Genomic DNA, 22,166 nt, shown 5'->3' with positions numbered 1-22,166 from the left:
TATGCATACATACATAGATACATTCGTGCATGTATGTATACATTCATACATGTATATATACATACAAACGAGTGCGTACATACATACATGCATCCGTGCATAAGTGCATGAATAGAGAATGGATAGACAAATGACAGGTGGATCAGTTAATTACGTGTTGACACGTAATGTCATGGTGTCAGAAATACCTGAGGTGCACACACGCTCTGTGGCTCCTTTCACGCACACTCCACTCACCCCCCGTCATCTGGTGGAGGAAACTTACCTTAGTCTCTCTCATTCCCTCCATCAACACACTGACGGCTCGCTGCACCACGCCACTTTCTCCGCCACCATTTCAGTAAGGCAGAGCTGGGCACCAGCCAAGGATTCTTAACTCGCTTTTCGCTCATAGTTTATCGCTAAGTCTGAACGAGTGACACAGGAATGAGCTGTCTGAGGTGAGTTACCAAAAAGTTGGGTTTCTAGCAGGCTGTATTTTTTTTTTTTTTTTTTATGCCAGTCTCAAGATTCGTAGTCTAATGCGATAGAACGAGTTGAACAAGAATTATGTTGATATTTATAGATACTGATGTAACAATACTCAAGAACATGTCTGCCATTCTTCATCAAGTATTCTTCAATGTTTTCTGAAATCACCTTTTGTCCCTGCTGCACGACAACCAGCCACGCCTGTTGTTGGCAGCAGGCCAGAGTATTGGAGGCCTCATGAATGGCATGGGGTAGTGTTTTGGTGCAAGCATCTACAAAATTATTTTGAAAGAAGTGCTGCAACTCACTGGATTAATTGAAGATCCTTGTAACTAACCCAAGATTACTCTTTTATGTTAAGCTCTGACCTTCTTATCCCCTTATCTGACCTGTCTTGGTTGGCAGCGAAACATTTTCTCTGAACGTTGTGATGAGTCTTTACACAAAGATGGCGTATCTCGGCGAAGCCGAGGAGATTGAAGAGCCATTAGACAAACTTGGGGCACGCCTGAGTGGACCTGTGTTAGGTTTTGACAGGTTACTTGCTTGCGTTGAATAAATTAATGGATAAGAAACGAACGTAGCCTAGAAATAGAACCAACGAACAACTCGCCTCTCTTTACCGCCTTCCCAGAATGTTAAAATTGGGAGGAACGAATGGGAGAGAGAATGTGGACCTGTCGTCAGCTTGGCTTATTCATAAAAAGCAAAGTCAACTCAAGTATTGGTTGGAGGGTCACACTAGGTCCCTGACACACTGAGAGACCCAACAATTTCTCTCGCAAGACAGAGCTCGCAGAGGGCAGAAAAAATGACGCCAATAAGCGATTGTGGCTGTCCTCTCACATCACCATTGCACTTTCGAGGTTCCTTTGCAGAGTTTAAGCTTGAACACTGTATTCTTAACTTTAGGAAGCTCACTATTTGCACATTGGACTGAGCTATGCTTGAGATAAGAGACAGAGGCTTCAAAAGTGACAAAGACTGAGAGAAGCATAGATTAAAGTGTTGAATATTTTTTTTGCCTAACAAATTACGTATTTTTAGATTACCCAAGAAGTCTAATGGTTTTTACTTCTCCTTTGTGTTCCTGTATGTTTGTTGCTTCAGAAAGACAACATAATAAACACGTTTATCTACACACACACACACACACACACACACACACACACACACACACACACACACACACACACACAACAGCAGTGTCCACGTGATCTGAACGAAAGTGAAAGGCAAGGTAAAGGTGCTCGTCGAGGAAACTTGTACAGGGTAGGAGTGAAGCGACCAGGCAGCGCTACCATTTGTGTGTGTGTGTGTGTGTGTGTGTGTGTGTGTGTGTGTTCACCTTTTCGTAGCTTGTATATTAGATCTCATCTGTGTGTTTTCATTCTTTATTGTTTTGCCTTCTGTCTGGAATTGAAAATGCTTGCTTATGTATGTATGTATGTATGTATGTACGTATGTATGTATGTATGTATGTATGCATATATGTATCTATTTATCTATCTATCTATCTTTCTATCTATACACTTTATTGGTGCATGAATCTATTGGAAGAGAGAGAGAGAGAGAGAGAGAGAGAGAGAGAGAGAGAGAGAGAGAGAGAGAGAGAGAGAGAGAGATGAAACACTTGAGACGATGTTCGCATGCAGATGAGCATCCTCGAGACAATGCACGGACAGCATTTCGAGAGGACTGGGCGCTGAGGCAATGAGGGAACTTATAGAATATAGAAGAGATGGAAGGAAGCTGAATAAGGCGTCGAATAAACAAGTCAGCGCGGAGGAACATGTTTAGCTTTCCAATCTTGGTTTTTATCGTAACTCACGCTGACGAAGCAGACGATGGAGAAATGAGAAAATCCAGTGTCCTTTATTTAATCACCAGTTTTTGCACCAGTAGAAAATTAAGTTCGAATTCTTCCATCTCACCTTTTAATCCCTTCAGTACTGGGACGCATTTTTACCATGAGTTTTAGTTATAATTAGACGATTTTACTTACTTTAATGTGGGTCTGTGGAGGTGAGAAGATTAATAGCTAAAGTCTTCATTGTTTTAAATCCCCCCACATAAATTTCTGAAGCTGTATAAAATAACCAAATAGTAAGCAGAATAAGTATCAAAACGTGTCATGGTACTGAAGAGGTTAAGAGCGTAGATGACGTGCAATAAACGGAGAAAAACATACGTAAATGAGAGAAGATTAGATAGAAGTCTTTGTCCCGCGCTAGAGGCAACGTGAAACCCTCTCATGTGGTCTTTTAACAACCCAACTTAGTATCTTGTAGCACATAATAACTCGCACTGGTAGCTGTTCCTCGCAGACTGTGGGTGGAAGGGAAGTAAGTAATGCCCTCAGATATTACAGCCAGTGAGGGAAGCAGAGGCCAGGCACAGGAACACAGGCCTCGTGGTGGAGCTTCTGTCGTGAGTCCTCAGCCTCACTTACCACCTTACTACCACCCTGTCTTGACGTTTACGACCGACATGGGGGCTCTCACTTTACGACATATTGCCTCTCTCTCTCTCTCTCTCTCTCTCTCTCTGACTACGCTTCTTGTATCGTCCAAGTTACTTTTCTTTCGTGTTTTTCCTCTTTCCTTCCTCCTCCTCCTTCCTTCTTCTCCTCCTTCCTTCCTCCTCCTCCTCCTCCTTCTTCTCCTCCTCCTCGTCCTTCTGCCTTTTATGGTTTCCTCAAATAAGCAGTAAAGTATCGCATGCGTATATCTTGGCCCTCCCAGTCGATAAGGAATAAGGAAATGTATGGGCATCATTTTCTAGGGTGCAGATGGAGGATGTCTTTCTCACTTCCGTATTGGCACAGCGGACAGCCACTATGCCATCTATTGACCGGACTTACCACATGCGAGTGTCAAGGAAGCTACGGGGTGGAGTCTCTCTCTCTCTCTCTCTCTCTTCAGTTATATTGTGAATTCTTTTCGGGGTTGTGAGTGACTGCTGATAAGATGGTCCATAGTGTGTGTGTGTGTGTATGTGTGTGTGTGTGTGAGAGAGAGAGAGAGAGAGAGAGAGAGAGAGAGAGAGAGAGAGAGAGAGAGAGAGAGAGAGAGAGAGAGAGAGAGAGAGAGAGAGAGACTTAATATGAGAAGCAGAAACTTAAGGACATGACGGCAAAAGAAATTAAAACTTGCTCACGGGAAATCATTAAAACGTGAGAAAAGAAGAAGCCGAAAGAAGAAAGACGAAGAAGAAGAAGTTAAAAATAAAAGGGAGGGAAAAGAATGAGCGAGGACAGAGATCAATTTACAGATAGGAAGCTGAAGAAAAATAATAAAAAAAAAAATAAGGAAAGAAAAGGAATGTTGAAGCAATGTGAGAGAGAAAAAATAGGTAAACTGGAGCGAAGAGAGAAAATAGAAGGATGGAAGGAATGGAAAGTAATGATAAATGAAAGATGATTGAAGAGAAGAGGGGAAATGACAATGAAGGGAAGAAGTGATGGAAGAAAGAACAGATAAATGAAATAGAAAAGGAAAGATAAGAGGAAGTAAGGAAAGAGTGTGTAAAGGGAAAGAAGGGAGATAGAGAAAGAAATAAGAAGGAAATGGTGAATGGAGAGGATGGAAGATAGGATGCAAGGAAGAAGGAAAAAGTGAATGGAAGGAAAGGAGGAAAGAAAGGATGGAGGGAAGGAGGAATGAGTTGATAAGAGAAAGGAGGAAAGGGTGAACTGAGGGACGAAGGAAAGGAAAGATGAAAGGAGGAAAGGATGAAAGGAGGAAAGGATGAATGGAGGAAAGGAGAGAAGAAAGGATGGAAGGAAGAAGGAAAGACTTGATAAGAGGAAGGAGGGACGGAGTGAATAGAGGAAAGAAGGGAAGGAAGGATGAAAGGAGGAAAGGATGAATGGAGGAAAGGGGAGAAGGAAGGATGGAGGGAAGGCAGGTCTGTGTTAGAGGATCGATGGCCCTTAATGAGTCTGTCAAGTTGGGAGACTTGCAATGGACGTTGTGTAAACAGTTATCGATTGCCCGTGTGTATGTGTGTGTGTGTGTGTGTGTGTGTGTGTGTGTGTGTGTGTGTGTGTGTGTGTGTGTGTGTGTGTGTGTGTGTGTGTCAGTTTTCATACTCTTCTCTTGTTTTATGACTCATTGGATTTCGAAATGTTTGCTTCTCTGTTTTTTTCTGTTTACCGAGTCATGATGGAGGAAGAGATGCAATAATCGTAAGCGTGGCGATTGTTTAAGTCCTTCAGTGAGTGTGTGCGTAACAAATGAACGCTGACAGGTGACCAAGTGACCCAAACAAGGAACTACTTATGTTTGTTTGAGGATCAGTGTTATGCCAGTTTTTGTAGAGGTATATTTTATCTATCTATCCATCTGTTTATCTGCATGCCTATTTATTTATCTGTCTTTCTGTCTGCATGTATGTATGTTTTATCTAAATGTCTACTAATTTACAGCGCCACACCTCGCCTACACTTCAAGATTTTGTACAAATCACATAGCACAGCATATAATGAGTTTTATCTATCTATCTATCTATTCATCTGCATGTCTATTTATTTATCTGTCTATCTGTCTGCATGTATGTATATTTATCTATATATCTACTAATTTACAGCTACACACCTCGCCTACACTTCAAGATTTTGTACATATCACATAGCATAGCATATATTGAGTGTATATCTGATCAATGGCTCACGTGAGGGGTCAGGAGAAGAGACACAAGCAGAGGCAGGCTGGGCTTTATGACCATATTCAGAAACGACTTGCTCTCTCACAACGACAATTTTTCAAGTCCCCATAGACAACTAGCAGGGTTTTCAAGACAGTTTATCCTTTTGATCAACTAGAAATATTGCTAATCCATCACCAGAACCACAAAAGTACCCTTTAAAACATTAGTATCTTCAACTAGAGCCTTTGGAAATAGTCGTCGTGAGAAAGGAAAGCGTTTCTGAATATGGGATTTAGAGCGGCACAGGAGACAACCTGTAAAACTGCCACCAAAGAAGGACCAGATGAGCAGGCTGGGGATTTGATTAATTAATTGACTCGCTGATTGCATGATTGATAATTAGTGACTATCCCTAACGAATCGTGATTAATTAAGCAATGCAGATGAGCTATTCAGACGAAGCCAATCATTCAGAGGAACAATCTGATGAATCTTCTTGACATTTGGTTCGGTGATTCCTCAGATCGCCATGAGTGAGTTGGAATCCATTTGTGAAGAGTTGAAATATCTAAAAGAGGGAAATAAAGGATCAAGGGGACGCAATGTTTGGATCCACTGCTTAATGAAGAGGTTCGAGAAGTGCTTCGAATCCATTCACTGTGGAATACCGCCATAGGATGTGTTGTTGCTGTTGTTGTTACTGAGAGGGAGAGAAAGAGAGAGAGAGAGAGAGAGAGAGAGAGAGATTGTGTTTGTGTGTGTGTATGTGTAATTCACCTCGGTCGCCTACTGGTCACCCAGCCAGTCTTCCCCATTACGGAGCGAGCTCAGAGCTCATAGACCGATCTTCGGGTAGGACTGAGACCACAACACACTCCACACACCGGGAAAGGAAAGCGAGGCCACAACCCCTCGAGTTACATCCCGTACCTATTTACTGCTAGGTGAACAGGGGCCACACATTAAGAGGCTTCCCCATTTGCCTCGCCGCACCGGGACTCGAACCCGGCCCTCTCGATTGTGAGTCGAGTGTGCTAACCACTACACTACGCGATGTGTATTATTATTATTATTGTGTAGTAGTAGTGGCGTTACCAGTGGTGGCAGGGACGTGGGGCAGGAGTGTGTGTGTGTGTGTGTGTGTGTGTGTGTGTGTGTGTGTGTGTGCATTTATGAGACAGATGTAGGAGGAGAGTGAAGGAATGGGAAAAGACGCGGAACAGGGTGAGAGAGAGATAGATAGATAGATAGATAGATAGATAGATAGAGAGAGAGAGAGAGAGAGAGAGAGAGAGAGAGAGAGAGAGAGAGAGAGAGAGAGAGAGAGAAGAGAGAGGGGAAAGAGAGATAGGGAGAAGGGTGGATTCCAAGGCCGGCGTGTGGCAGTGAAAGGCAAGTCACACGGAGGGAGACGGCTGGAAGGTAGGAAAAAGAGAAAGAGAGACAGAGAGGTAGAGAGAGACACAGAGAGAGAGAGAGAGAGAGAGAGAGAGAGAGAGAGAGAGAGAGAGAGGGATATACAGACATAGTAGTGGCGTTACCAGTGGTGGCAGGGACGTGGGCCAGGAGTGAAGGGACACCTAGAACACAACCAGTAGAATCAATCCAACACCATTTAGACAGTTTCGGCACCGCAATCAATCTCTCCGCGTCTTGAAGGTATGACTTAATGACTCGCCCAGCCGCTGCCTCACTGACTGTCTAGCACGCAGCATGGGCGGACTGAATAGCGGGGCCAGGCTAGGAGGGAAGGGCGCCACCAGTTTCCTAATTAATGAGGAATTCGTGAAGGTGGTGACGGGAAGGTGGTGAGGCACGTGAGGGAGTGAGGCGTCAAGGCTTAGCTGCTCAGGGTGTATGTGTGTGTGTGTGTGTGTGTGTGTGTGTGTGTGTGTGTGTGTGTGTGTTTGTTAGGTGGCTACTCTTAGTGTGTTGGTGGTAGTGATGGTGGCATTATTATTTTTGTTGTTGTTGTTATTGTTGTTGTTGTTCCATTATTATCGTGAATGATGTGATTTTAATGATCATAATAATAATAATAATAATAGTGATAGTAATAATAATAATAATAATAATAATAATAATAATAATAATGAAAACAATAATAATAATAACAATAATAATAATAATAATAATAATAATAATAATAATAATAATAATAATAATAATAATGATAATAATAATAATAGTAATAATAATAATAATAATAATAATAATAATAATAATAATAATGATAATAATAATAATAATAATAATAATAATAATAATAATAATAATAATAATAATAATAATAATAATAATAATAATAATAATAATAGTAATAATAATAATAATGATAATAATAATAATAATAATAATAATAATAATAATAATAATAATAATAATAATAATAATAATAATAATAATAATAGCAATAATAGTAGTAATAATAAAAACAATAATAAAAATAATAACAATAAAATAATAATAATAGTCTTAATAATGATAATAATAAAAATAAAAATAATAATGATAATGATAACTGCAAATTATAGAAGTAACAAACTTTGTGGAGCGAACTGTGAAAAACAATTGCTTTAGAATAAGTATAACAATAGGAGTGACAGGAATGGGACGTGGCTTAGCATTAACATGTACACAGACTGACGGAAAGCTAATGTGGAAGATGTAATGATACTGTATGGACAGATGGACATGTGTGGGCACGAGCAGAGAGAAGTAATATTTCGTAGCGTGTCAGTAGGCAAGGCAAGGAAGGCTGCGTCATGAAATAAACACCTTCACGGCTGGAATATTGAGAGGTGAAAGGTATAAGGTTATGGAACAAGGGGCAATGCTGGTGCACAGTGAGGAAGGGCAAGTGAGAGGTGATGCATTCGTTGTTTGTATAGATGACACAGCTTTTTTTATACTTTTATAATATAAGACAGTAAATCTGGCCAAGGGCAACAAAAACGGTTAAATAAAAAGGCCCACTTTGATGTCAGTTCCCGAGAAGGTAATGAGGCAACAGCTGTCATATCTACGTGGTTGCAAAATTTAGTATGTGGCAGAGAAAGGCTAATAGTGGATGTGGCAAAGGTGATAGTGATGAACAAAGTGAAGCTATGGATCTAGGACAGGGAGGGACAAGGCACGCCCAGGCAGGCCGCCATATTTAGCTATTTTCTATAAACCATAAACATGCAACTTTGTTTTTTAAGTGAAAGAGAGAAAACTGGCCGAGGGTTACAAAAATAATAAAAAACGGCCCACTTGATTGCCAGTTCTCTAAAAGATTAATGGAGTTAACCAAAAGTCTTGGATAAATGTCTTGAAACCTCCCTCTTAAAAGAAATCAAGTCGTAGGGAGATGGAAATACAGAAGCATGTTCCTTCTTTAAATCTTAACAAAGGATCAGTATGCGGCTGAGTGGCCACAGCTGTATTGTAAGATCACGTATATGATACCGTAATATTCATCACGTGTATTCTTGTTCAATAGTAATTTATTATGAAGAAAAAACTGCTTCAATACTAGGACGCATTTTGACCTTGAGATTTGTGTACGTTTAGACTATTTTATTGACATTAACAAGGGTCTATGGAGGTCAGAAGATTAATGGCCACAGTCTTCACAATTTTAATCCCCCACATATGTTTTTGAAGCTGTATAAAATCACCAAATAGTAAGCAGAATGAATATGGAAATGCGTCATGATATTCGAGGGTTAATGCGTTGTTTTCAAAATGTGTAACCATCGATGAAGCAGCTCCCCTGTCATCCCTGTCCTTGGAGTTGCTGGTTCCTGGTAACGCTCAGTTCTAATATTGGAGTTGACTGTGAACTTCTGGACGTTCACAAAGATGCTTATCTTACCTTTAATTCACGTATGACTTTGGAAATAAGATGCCGTAGATTTTAATGATCTTATTGAATTCATTGTTGAGCATGTTTCTGACCAGACAGACTGATGAATGTGTCTTTTTGGTGTAGTTGATATTGATGCTAACACGTCTAGATGGAGCAAGGAGGATGAAACAGAACTCTCAGCAAACCAAGGAAACATTTATTTCTTTTTTGGCAAAACCACATTCACAGAAAAAAAAGCTAAATAAAATGAAATAAAATGAAGAATAAATTTTGGATAGATGGAGCAAGGATGATGAAACAGAACCCTCAGCAAATCAAGGAAACATTCAATTTTTTTGGCAAAACCACATTCACAGAAAAAAAAGCTAAATAAAATGAAATAAAATGAAGAATAAATTTTGGATAGAAAACTGCAGAAGCTTTTTTCCCTACTGTATACTCCGATGCCTTTTAGCGTTGTGGCTGGTGTTAGTGTTGTCGTGAGGGGATAAACAATGATTATAGACATGTTCGTCATGAAAAAAAATAAAATAAATAAACAAAAATCTTTAAAAAATTATATTCATGCTCGGATAACATAACCTGCACGTACCAACTACCTTCCGCAAACACGCGAGACTTGCATGACGGGAAATATTCATGGAAGCTGTGGGGCTGGTGTGGGGAGGCTGTGGGGATGGTTGATGGTCTGCTAGGGTAGGAGGAGGGGTCGGTTAAGGAGAGGGGGAGGGATGACGAAGGTGAAGGGGGAGGGGGCGGCTGTAGGGGCATGCAAACAGCTGGAGGGTGCAGGGATACGTGGAACTGTGTGGGGTTACCGGATTTAACTCACGTACATCTCCATGGAACACGATTTTCGATGCTCTTCTGCCTTGGCATAGAGTTCTTAGATAAGTAACCTGCCTCTGTTTTGTTCAGTATTTCCCACAAGCTTTAATCCTCTAATCTTCCAACAGTTTGTGTATAAAGCCACCCAATGAACTGTCAGGAAATATAGGAATTTAGAATTGAAGGAAAACACAAAACAATGGTAAAAAGCGAGGCAGATTACTTGTTTTCTGACCATGAATGATATTTGCCCTACAATCCTGCTTGACCCATAAGGTGAGGAGGCTGCACTCAAGGTTTCCCTCCTAACCTTTAAATCTTCCACGACGTACAGCAGATATATAAAACTAGCCATAATAACTTTTCCTCAAGTGTGTCTGTAGGTCGTGTCAGTGTCTGTTGCTATGACACCCAGTGCTCGGTAACTTTTACTCATACGCAAGAGTCCGTTCACGTGTGATGAGGTGAAGGGCGCGAGGGGTCCATGTGACGGAGGCTGTTTACTAGCAGAAGATGGACGAGTACTGGTAGAGAAAGGCTGGTATGCGTACCTATGACCTGGCTTCCCTTTCACCACTAGTAGCCCACAGCACTCGCCACCCCTTCCCTCCCCGCCTCTCCCCACACACACATGGGCGGTTCAGGTGAAGGAGGAAAACTTTGCAGTAAAGAGAAAGGATTGATCGTCCCTCCCTGTAGTGTCATGGCCGTGCACGGGTTGTTTACCCTCCTTAATCGGCCAGAACCTGTTGGAGGGCGTAACGTTCAAGGCTCCTGTGTCTTCTTTGCTTATGTAAATAGGAAAGTAAATGTTAAGCTTAAAAGACAAAAGGTTAAATAACGTCTCTTGTGTCTTCCTTATATTCATGTAGAAGAAAAGGTTTAGCAAATATAAAAGAAAAAAATAAATGAATGTCAAGGAATGCAAATAAGGCGAAGCAGAGGAGAAATTCAGGGATCTATTTTGCAACTCAACGAAAGGAAAAGTAGTCTCGGAGCATTGCCAGACATTCTATATTTACAAGGATCTGATGAATTCTTTCCTATGATAAACAACCGCTAACTAAACTACATGTCACTTCTTTTCCCCGCTGACACTGAAACTAACATAAGTCCTTGACATTATTTACAAGGTCTTACAAGTTGTATCTTCAATCGTCCACTGCTTATGTATGTTCGGTGCCAGACACAAAATTAACCCCTTTACTCCTATGGCTTTACTTTGTTATGTCCAGAGCATTGTGAAATGTTGTTAATATGGACACAGTAGTAAAAAGGTCCCATGAAACTCTGACAAAACTTAATAAAAACAAAAATATAAACAGTTGGGAAAGGTGTTGGGGAAAATAATGTTTTAATAGTGAAAATGTTAAGGAAGGTCGCAGTGGCTATAGTCTGTGCACTCTAAAATGGCTCCTGGGTTGAAAACATAGTGTAACTTGTTGATATAATTAATTTTAGGTGAATAATACTCGTTTTCTGTTGATTCACACACTTATCACGAGGGCAGACTACGGTTTTCCTCAAGATCTGACAGTCACGCTTTCCCTGGGACACCATTCAGACTGAGACCCAAAAGCCACTATATACACAGCCACAGACTATAGTGGGAGATCAACTTATTCGTGTCTCTCATTCATAAACGCACAATAGAGATAGAAGACTTGATGAACTAATTGTTAAGTGAAAAAGGTACTGATGTTTGTAAGCTGGCAACGTGGATAAGACACAGGAGTTTTGGCAGTGTCTTGTTTCGAGTCCGATCGGGGGCAGTGTAGAAACGGTAACTGGTCTTGAAGCACACACACACACACACACACACACACACACACACACACACACACACACACACACACACACACACACACACACACACACACACACACACAGAGGTTCATTCACACTAGGGCAAGGACGAGACCATGTGCGTTAGGTTATATATAAATCTCTCTCTCTCTCTCTCTCTCTCTCTCTCTCTCTCTCTCTCTCTCTCTCTCTCTCTCTCTCTCTCTCTCTCTCTCTCTCTCTCTCTCGTGTCACGTATCTTCCATCTTTTTCCATTTTCTTACCGGCTCGTTTTCGTGGGAGAGTCTGTTTGTTTTCTCTAGACTCACTGTTTGTTTGTATGGTTGCTTACGATGGAGCTGTTAGATGTATGTAAACAAGAGAGAGAGAGAGAGAGAGTATTTGCCAGGCCAGCTACCCTTAAGAGATAAGACATCCATTTACTGGGAACACATCCTCGGATCTTTTTTACTCCTAAATTACAATAAGAAAGAAATGTTACTCTTTAAAATCTATAAGTTAAAAACGATGCATAACGTTCGTAAAAAAAGTATTGAAATAGTAAAACACGTTAGTCTATTTATCCTCCTTTACTTCTCTGGTAATTGTTCCTGTGTGTGTGTGTGTGTGTGTGTGTGTGTGTGTGTGTGTGTGTGTGTGTGTGTGTGTGTGTGTGTGTGTGTGTGTTTGTGTGTGTGTGTGCGCTCATTCTTGGCGGTCTTGGCAAACATTCCAGCTTTACAACCTTCTCTGTTTCATGTCTGATGTGTGACAAACAAAATGAAAGTATATTATGGTTTGGTGCATATGCATAGAGGACACACACACACACACACACACACACACACACACACACACACACACACACACATACACCACTTGTCTCCTGCCTCGTTGCTACAGTTACATTATCTTAAGCAATAATTCAACAAAATAATTATGCGACAACTTTCCTTGTGGCATTTGCAGAAGCATGTTTATTTCTTGACAAGATTCACTCCTTTCATTAAACTATTTACCTCTGTTGAACGATAAGGTTTTACTTGAATTTCCCAGAGACAGAATTGGTCCCCACGTGACTTATGCTCCAGACGTCCCTGATACAATCTATTTCTGTACGTCGAAATCTTAACCGAAACTCTTGCCAACGTGTCCCTCCTGTCATCCCTTCCCTTCCCTGCAGCAATGAGCCTCCTTTTACCACACCCTAACTTAGTCACGACTCTCCTGCTTATGTCTCCTCCTCTCCTTCCTTGCCCTGCCTCTTGTTTCTCTCCCATCACTCGTTCTTTTTTTCACATTCTCTGACAGATTCTCCTCTCCTTCACCTGCAAGTCTCACTACCCGCCATGTTTCTCAAATGCCTTACTTCATAGCACGTTTTCTCACGTGTACTTTGAAGCCTGATTGTCAAAGGAGATTTTATCAGTAAATTCCTAATGTTCTTGTGTCACTATCTGCCGCCAGAAGAAAGTGACGCATGCCATGGAGAGAGAACAGCTGGACCTGGAGACAGACATACCTCCCCCGCACAACATCATCTTCAGAAAGTACCGGGGATGTTACGTGAGTCGCGGCATTGGGTTCCTACTCGGGGTGTTCTTCGTCAGTGCATTGTTGGTGACGGCGCTCCTTGTGTACTACGTGGCTCCTCATCCTCCTGCTACTCCTCCTGCTGTGTCCAAGCCGCCACTCCTTTACGAATCCCTCACTACCATCTCCTCTACCTCCACCTCCACCACCACCACCACCACAACTACCGCCACTACCACTCCTGCTTCGGTAGAGGTAGAGGCAGAGCTCACACAGTTTTCGCAAGAGTGCATGACGGTTTCACATGAGACGTTCTTCACTGTATTTAAATTTTTGGCAACTACTCTTAACAACATAAGGATATCAGACGACCATGAAGAATAACAAATAGTTATATTGAGTAATTTATTCACTGCCTAGTTTATTCATTCCTTGCCTTACTCAATCTTTAGTAAGCAGTGGCGTTGTTCATACAGCTAATAGGGATTGAGATGCATGTACTCTAAGCAGTTCAATCCAGCAGAATGCGGTAACAACCACAGAAGACGGTGTGGCGTCGCATTCCGCTGGTGCCGAACCCGAAGGAATCACAGATGAACATGATTTAGAGGCCAGAAAAGGAGTCCTCGTCTTCCTCGAGCCCTGAGGCCGCTGCACTACCTGGTGAGGCTGCAGCCGCTCATCAATGGCAACTTCAGCATCATGGGCTACGTGGAGGTGGAGATGGAGGTGCTGCAGGCCACCTCTAACATCACACTGCACATCGCCGACATTGTCACTCACAATGACACAGTGAAGGTCAGTGACGCGCCTTCTATATCCACTGTGGCGAGGCGTCCTGATTGTCTAATGACTGCTGAAGGTTCCCTGTCGGTGGGAGATGAAGCAATATAAGGTTGCGTCAGAGAGACGTGAAGAATAGTAACAAATATCAATAGACGTATGTTTTCGGTTCTTTACATAAATGACATGAATTGAGAGACAAAAAGGTTACTCATTAGACAAAGCTTTTCCTAACTTCAGCTGAGGGCGGCCCAGGATCAGACGGGACCGGGCCTGGTCATCGCCGCTCACCAGTTCGACAGCGAACGGGAGTTTTACGTGGCGCACTTGAACGAGACACTACAGCCAGGCGACAAATACGTTCTGTCCATGCACTTCATCGGTCTGCTCAACGACATGATGAAAGGGTTCTACAGGTCCTCCTACAGACATGCAGACGGCAACGAGACGTGAGTGTCGCCTGGCGTGGCCTCAGGCTCCGTCACAGGTGTGTCATGTTCGCAGGAAGTTGTGAGTGAAATGTTTGGTGGATGGTCCGTTCCCTTCCCTGCAGGTGGCTGGCGGCGACACAGTTCCAGGCGACGGACGCGCGGCGCGCCTTCCCTTGCTTTGACGAGCCTGGGCTGAAGGCCACCTTCGAGGTGCACCTCGCCCGCCAGACCAATATGACCTCACTCTCCAACATGCCCATCAAGGAAACTATTCCCATGTGAGTCGTCACCACAACTCATTTAGCAACACTTTCACGTCAGTACAATGCTGTTCACATTGGTTTTGTGTTGTGACTAACGAGTGTGTTGTGCGGCAGGGAGCAGCAGCAGGGCTGGCTATGGGACCAGTACCACACCACCGTCCCGATGTCCACCTACCTCCTCGCCTTCGTTATCTCAGACTTCGTCAATTTGAATACTGTCATTGACGATAAAATTCTCTTCAGAGGTAAGGATCACATGACTTAGTACTGCGTACAAATATCATTAGTCTCAAGGTATAATACATAATAATAATTCACTAACTATTAATTACCTTTTTCTTCACAGTGTGGGCACGGCCCTCTGCCATACACCAGGCTCACTATGCGCTTGACGTGGGCCCGCGCATGCTCACTCATTTCATCAATTTCTTCAGCCAGCCCTACCCGTTGCCCAAGCTAGACATGATCGCCATCCCGGACTTCGCCGCGGGTGCCATGGAGAACTGGGGTCTGGCCACGTATAGGTGAGACGCACTTCTCAGCGATGTATTCCCTAGGCGTCGTTTGAGTGGCGTGAGCTGTGTTTAGAGTTTGGTGTTTGCTCTGACAGATAACAGTCGTCAAGATTCAGTCAACAAGTACCGTAACGTAATCCTTCTAAAAGTCCTTCATGGTCAAGGAGAGGGATCAGATGGTGGAAATTAGCGTATTAGACAGAAAAAGGACGACCAAAATTTCTGACCGTGCCGTTACTACATCATAAGTACATATCATTTGTGAATCTCATACTGACTTTCACAATAAGAATTAAATGAATAAATAAAAAAAATCGAGACTAGAGTGAATAAATACATTTATTTCTCATGTAATTTTTTCACCTTTTGTGTTAACATTCCGTCTCTTTTCTCGAGCATCACATCTTAATCACCATCCCTTCCTTCTCTGTTATGTCATCTTTGGAAGCGTAATTCCTCTCGCGTCATAGTTGTATCACTTCACCGTACTTCCTTTACCCCTTCTGTCTCCCCCTCTTCTCAATGCCACTCCGCCATTCTGCCTATCCACTCACCGCGTCAAGAGAGGTGCTGATGCTCTATGATCCTCGCGTGTCATCCGCCCACAACAAGCAGCTCGTTGCCTCCGTGGTGGGACACGAGCTGGCGCATCAGTGGTTCGGCAACTTGGTGACGCCTCGCTGGTGGACAGACATTTGGCTCAACGAGGGATTTGCTTCTTACCTTGAGTACACAGGTGTTGATCATGTAAGTGTTGTGTGTGTTGGGGGGATGTTCTTTTCAGCTTAAAGTCATTTCCTAAGTTGATTCTTCAGCAAAGTTTCTCCACGCAATGATTCTGTGTTCACAAAAGTCACAAAGGTCTTCAATACACGCTAATGACTTTTAAATGTGTTAATATGAAGTGAGCAGAGCGCCCTCATTCCTTTCCCTCAGGTGGAGCCGTCCTGGAAAATCATGGAACAATTCGTACTGAAGAGGATCCAGGGAATGTTTACAGCCGACAGTTTAGCTTCGTCTCACCCAATCCGGCACAACGCGGAACATGCGGACAGGATAGCTTACGACAAAGGTAACCCTGGTGGATTTCTTTTTCTTTTGTGATATGACGAGAGGTCAGGTAAGTGTTGTACTGAAAAAAATCGCCAGTTAGAAAAGTGTTGCTCATTGACAATTATTTAGAAGTGGATAGACTTCTGGATCAGCTGTAGTGATGGCAACACCAACAACCTTAAAGATAATACAAATAACAATCTCCAAATATTTTCTGTACATAATATCATCTGCAATAAATCCTGCAGTGACTCTTGCCGTTCCGCTTCAGGATCGTCCGTCATTCGCATGATGAGTCACTTCATGAGCGAGGCGACCTTAAGGCGTGGCCTCACTCAATACCTCCAGCACTTGTAAGGGTTCTAACTCATAGCATGGCTAACTATACAATTTTCGTAATACTGAATTGAGCAATACCAGAAAAATATATTAAAAAACTGCTTATTTTAGTAAGTACGACAACGCCGAGCAGGACGACTTGTGGCGGCACTTGACGGAGGCGGCGCACGAGACCGGCACGCTGCCCGCCAACCTCACTGTCAAGACCATCATGGACACGTGGACGCTGCAGATGGGTTACCCCGTCATCAAGGTGGAGCGGAGCGTCGACGGCACCTCGGCCACTGTCTCACAGGTGAGTGTGTAGCGAAAACGCAGGAGGCGGCGGCGGCCAGGCGGCGAGGAGCCTCCACCTCACCTCACTGTCTCGCTGGCCTCGGCAGGAGCGGTTCCTGCTGGTCAAGGACGACAACGCCGATGACACGCACGACTACAAGTGGTGGGTGCCGCTGACGTACACGGGCCAAGACCAGCCTGACTTTAGCCAGACACAGGCCAAGGTGTGGATGAAAGACTCGGAGGCGCAGCTCACCGTCACCTCCCTGCCACCCAAGGACCACTGGGTCATCTTCAATCTGCAGCAGACTGGCTACTACAGGGTCAACTACGACGAACACAACTGGAACCTTCTCATCCAGCAGCTGCTCGCCGACCACCGCGCCATCGCCACTGTCAACAGGGCGCAGATCATCGACGACGCCCTCGATCTGGCCAGGGCAGGTGAGTTCCAAGGATGTTTTCTTGAAATAGTTTAAATGTAACTCGTCGATAGAGATGGAATTTTCTATGGCAGTAATTGATGTACTGTAGGTGTTCCAAATGAATGGAACTGTGGTTTTCTTTCAGTTTCTTTGTTTTGTCTTTGTGTTTTTCAGTTAGCTTTCCCAAGGTCTTCAGTTTTTTTATTGTATATTTCTTATCTATTTATGTATTGGTTATCTTTTTTTTTTTTTTTTTTTACATGTTCTTCCTTAACCATCTCGTGCAACAGGCCGCCTGCCGTACAACACTGCCTTGGAAGTCACCACCTACCTGCCCAAGGAGAAAGATTATGTACCATGGGCTGCGGCGTTTGAGAATATTGCGTTTCTGACAGACATGCTCAAAGACACTGCGGCGTACGGTGCACTCAGGGTGAGGTCAATGCTCCTCTTGTGAATGTTACTGTTCACCTTGATTCTTTCATGAACCTGCAGGGCGCCATGACTGTTTGGTGAATGTTTGGTATTAAGTAGGAAGCATGAATAAAGAGTAACGTGCGATGTATATGCAAAGGGAGTACATGAGACTTTTAGTTCAGTGATAAAAACTACCCTCTATCTCTTTCCTTCTCTTTATCAGAACTACTTGCTGGACATCCTAGTTCCGCTGTACGAGTCAGTAGGCTTCCAGGACCGCGAGAGTGACCTGCTGTTGGACCAGTACACAAGACAGAAGGTTCTGTCGTGGGCCTGTCGCCTGGAACACCCAGACTGTCTACACAACGCCGCCACCAGCTACGCCGCATGGATGGCCAACCCAGGCAATAACAGGTGGGATTTTGTTAATATTCAATTGATGTTCTTTTTCAGAATTTATTGAAGGATATTCTTGCATCTACTATAAGGACACAACAGTTTTCACCTCTCCCAAATATGAAAGTTAACCGTTACATTGCAGTGATTTCTCAAGTATAAGAAAATGATCTACAGCAAGGTTAGAACTAAATTTCGAAAGACATCATCGTTATCAAGAGAGGCAGCTTAAATTATGTAACACTTGTGTTTCTTGCTCAGTAAAATTCTTTAAGGGATGTCCATATAAGGAGGAAGTGCCATACTGTCATTAGGTTCCAGAGAGTTGAGTTTCATTTTTATTGTGCAGCATTTCCCCAAACCTGAAGGCAACAGTGTACTGCCACGCCATAGCGGAAGGAGGCGAGCACGAGTGGACGTTCGCCTGGCAGCAGTACGTGGCCGCCAACGTGGGCTCGGAGAAGGTGACGTTGCTGAGAGCGATGGCCTGCACCAGACGACCGTGGCTCCTGTCTAAGTATGCTCGTCTTTCCTATTAATTACTCCGCTTCAAATACTCCCACATTGCCTGCTTTTCTCTTGTTTCCATCAATGATATTAACTTGAGAGAGGCTTTATTTTCTGCTTTTATGTAGATCTTGAGCAAAGATTCTCCTTTTTATTCTACCTAAGAGACGCCAATGGGAAAGGCCTAAAAAAAGTGTGAAAAGGACCCATTGAGAGTGCCAGTCGCTAGAGAAAGGTCATAAAGGATCATATAAAACTCGAGGTTAAGTGTCATGAAACCTCGCTCTCGGAAAAATTTTAAGTACATGCAAAAGTAAATAAATAAGGAAAAACAATCACTAGACTCCAATAACTGCCTGGCGCCATGGACTACTGAATCCCTTGCTCGTCTTCAGGTACTTGGAAATGGCGCTCAGCCCAGACAGCGGCATCAGGAAGCAGGACGCCCACACGGTGTTCGGCGCCATAGCCAGCAACGATGTGGGCAGGCAGCTGGCGTGGGTCTTCCTGCAGGACCACTGGGACGACATCTATGATTTGTGAGTCCAGATGTTTAGTGCATGAAATTATATACAAATGAGAGATTATTGTTCAGTATCATATTTTGGTAGTAATATTAATGTTTAGAACTACTACTACTACTACTACTACTACTACTACTACTACTACTACTACTACTGATACTCTAGTACTACTATCACTACTGATACTCTACTACTACTACTACTACTACTACTACTACTACTACTACTACTACTACTACTACTACTACTACTACTACTATTACTACTACTACTACTACTACTACTACTACTACTACTACTACTACTACTACTACTACTACGACTACACTATCGTAAACGCTATTAATTCCACTAACAACAAAATGAGAATATATCAGTAAACTTGAGCATAATATCACACACATTACACATCACACTTTTGTCAGCTTTGAGGCGAGTGAAGAGTGCGAGTGCCGTTAGTCAGCAGCATCTCTGAGTCTTTCGCTCGTATACAGAAACGCCTTCCTCTCTCACTACGACCATTTTCACGAGACCACATAAACAACTAGACGGGTTTGCAAGACAGTTTCTCCTTTTAACAAACTAGAAATCATGCCAATCTATCACCAGAACCTTAAAAACACCCTTAAAAAACGCTTTATTATCTCACCACGACAATTTTCCAAGACCACAGAGACAACTAGACGGGTTTGCAAGACAGTTTCTCCTTTTAACAAACTAGAAATCATGCCAATCTATCACCAAAACCATAAAAACACTCTTAAAAATCTAAAACACGAGTATCTTCAACTGGAGCCTTTGGAAGCAGTGACGGTGAGAGAGCAAAGCGTCTCTAAATACAGTCCTTTATCTCTCTTTTGTCTCTGCTAACAGTGTGGAGCGAGTCCCAATGCGCATGATCCGGAGTGCGTGTCGGAAGTTCAAGACGGAGCACCACCTGAAGGAGGTAACAGTGGAGGGAAGGCACCGTGTTGTCTACTACAGGGGTTGATTTTGTGTGTGTTTGATATTTAGCAGTTTGTCGTCAATGGTGCGTTTCATTAGCATCATTACGTTGTAGTACACATGGGTATCATTTTTATGCTCCTTATGTCCTGAGTTTTCTGTTTTATTTGTATTTCTTTTCTCTCTCTTAACGCTCTTCCCGTTTTTACTTTACCGCTTGCATGCACACGTAAATTGTCTGTCTCTTTATCTTCCTTCCTTCCTTCCTCTTCCTCCTCCTCCTCCTCCTCCTTCTCTTCCTCTTCCTCTTCCTCCTCTTCCTCTTTCTCCTTCTCCTGTCAAGCTTTCCACACTGAAAGTCGCTATTTTCATCATCGTCACAAACACTTCATCATTTCTTGCCCTTGACTCCCACCGTCACATTTTCTTTCTATTTGTGCTTCATTCCTACACTGTTTGAAGGTTTCTTTACACAACACATGAGCTGGTTTTGTAGCTCTCTCTCTCTCTCTCTCTCTCACTGATCTATCTATCTATCTATCTGTTTGTCTGTGTATTTGTCTGTCTCTTCATCCACCTATTTATTTATATATCTATTTATCTACTCTCTCTCTCTCTCTCTCTCTCTCTCTCTCTGTGTGTGTGTTCGTCTCAATGTTCCGTTCTCGTCCTTCCCAGCTGGTTGAGTTCCACAAGGCTCACGGTCACCAGATACCAAACAACGCTCTCGACATGGCTCAGCTGCTGGAGGAGGTGACTGGCAACGTGGCTTGGCTGAAGAGTCGCTACGATGAGGTACTTGCCTGGTTGGAGTCGCGAGGGCACGCTTACATGCTCCCGTCACACTAAGAAAAGGCCATATTCTGAAACCTATCTTCCTCATCTCAACTTCTTTTGATATAGAATGGTAAACTTTGGAACTCCCTGCCTGCTTCTGTATTTTCAACTTCCTATGACTATGTAAGAGGGAGTTTTCATGACATTTTTCCCTTCTTTTTGGTTAACTCTGTCGGACTTAATAGGGGATTGGCAAATAAGTGGGCCTTTTTCTCTCTCGTTTTATGTTACCCTTAGCCAGTTTCCCCTTCTTACATGAAGTAAATACTTTAGCTGAAGTGACACGGGTTTTAAGGATATTTTATTACGGTTTTAGTGACAGAATAGCAAGTTTTCTATATAATCAAGAGAAACAGTCTTGACACGGATTTCTAAGGATATTTTTTTTCAGTTTTAGTGATGGAATGGCAAGTTTTCTATATCATCAACAGGAGAAACATTCCTTGGATTCTAAATATAATATTTCTACGGTTCTAGTGACAGAATAACAAATTTTCTTTATCATCAACAAGGAAAACGGTCTTAACAACTTAGTTAATAATCTCTGTGGCCTTTGTAGGTAGTCGTGATGAGAGAGCAAAGCGTGTCTGAGTGCGGGCTTCAAACAGGAAGGGGAATCCTGCGAAGGGGATCATGCGTGGTAAAGGAACATGAGGGATGAGAAAGTTTTGATGCATATTACAATTTGCTATACTTATTATCATCGCAATTGTTATCATTATTTTTCTCTTGATTCTCGAAAGTCTCACCGGGATAGTAATAATAGAGAAATGATAATGACTGAGGTTAACGCGTGTACAGTAATGCTGCTTCCAGGAAAGTACAACACAGAATGGTTCCTAATGGGTTGGTCATTTTAGTTGTAGAAAGTAAGTCAATTGAAGACAGGGATAAATAGATAGACACTTATACAGTATGGATATTTTTTGTAACTCCATTGATAAATTTCATGTACATTTTTGCGTACAGGATATCGACATGTGTATATTTATGCGAGTTTGTGTAATTTTCTGCTCATTCTTTATAAAAAAATAGGTTCATGTAGTGTGATGTCCTTTGATCGTGTCCTGCGTCACAATAAAACTCCATCTCACTTTTAGTCTTTCAACGGTGGTGTGCGTGATGTGAAAGCGAGCAGGTTTGTTGGTGAAGCAGGGAGGAGGGTTAAGCAATGGTGTGCGTGATGTGAAAGCGAGCAGGTGTGTTGGTGAAGCAGGGAGGAGGGTTAAGCAATGGTGTGCGTGATGTGAAAGCGAGCAGGTGTGTTGGTGAAGCAGGGAGGAGGGTTAAGCAATGGTGTGCGTGATGTGAAAGCGAGCAGGTGTGTTGGTGAAG

The 22,166-nt window shown here is 42.8% G+C and overlaps 2 protein-coding genes across 2 annotated transcripts in view; one reads left to right on the top strand and one right to left on the bottom strand.

Moving 5' to 3' along the window:
- Nucleotides 1–13,130, bottom strand: part of LOC123508152 (aminopeptidase N-like) — a 29,588-nt gene extending 16,458 nt beyond the window's left edge. The window contains exon 1 of the mRNA XM_045261684.1: nt 13,110–13,130. The gene's annotated coding sequence lies outside the window, so the exon portion shown is untranslated. The remainder of the gene's footprint in view (nt 1–13,109) is intronic.
- On the top strand, nt 83–21,925 carry LOC123508462 (aminopeptidase N-like). The gene is made up of 18 exons (XM_045262214.1): nt 83–340; nt 13,055–13,369; nt 13,727–13,918; nt 14,144–14,352; nt 14,457–14,612; nt 14,712–14,842; nt 14,944–15,121; nt 15,676–15,859; nt 16,049–16,184; nt 16,437–16,518; nt 16,616–16,799; nt 16,888–17,224; nt 17,496–17,638; nt 17,846–18,036; nt 18,368–18,535; nt 18,921–19,064; nt 19,923–19,995; nt 20,673–21,925. The coding sequence occupies exons 1-18, from the start codon at nt 119–121 to the stop codon at nt 20,841–20,843; spliced, it is 3,216 nt and encodes a 1,071-aa protein (XP_045118149.1). The 5' UTR covers nt 83–118; the 3' UTR covers nt 20,844–21,925.
- Nucleotides 21,926–22,166: the final 241 nt, after the last annotated feature.

Source organism: Portunus trituberculatus, chromosome 24 (assembly GCF_017591435.1).
Source record: "Portunus trituberculatus isolate SZX2019 chromosome 24, ASM1759143v1, whole genome shotgun sequence".
Lineage (NCBI taxonomy): Eukaryota > Metazoa > Arthropoda > Malacostraca > Decapoda > Portunidae > Portunus > Portunus trituberculatus.
Note: the sequence above shows the minus strand (reverse complement) of the source record. Positions and strands in the feature narration are given on the sequence as shown.

Excerpts from the sequence above, each read along its gene's own strand:
- LOC123508462 (XM_045262214.1), top strand. The coding sequence starts at position 119 with ATGGATAGACAAATGACAGGTGGATCAGTTAATTACGTGTTGACACGT. Across the intron at positions 13,370-13,726 it reads CCACTACCACTCCTGCTTCG|AGAGGCCAGAAAAGGAGTCC; the intron begins GTAGAGGTAGAG and ends TGAACATGATTT. Across the intron at positions 15,122-15,675 it reads TGGGGTCTGGCCACGTATAG|AGAGGTGCTGATGCTCTATG; the intron begins GTGAGACGCACT and ends CACCGCGTCAAG.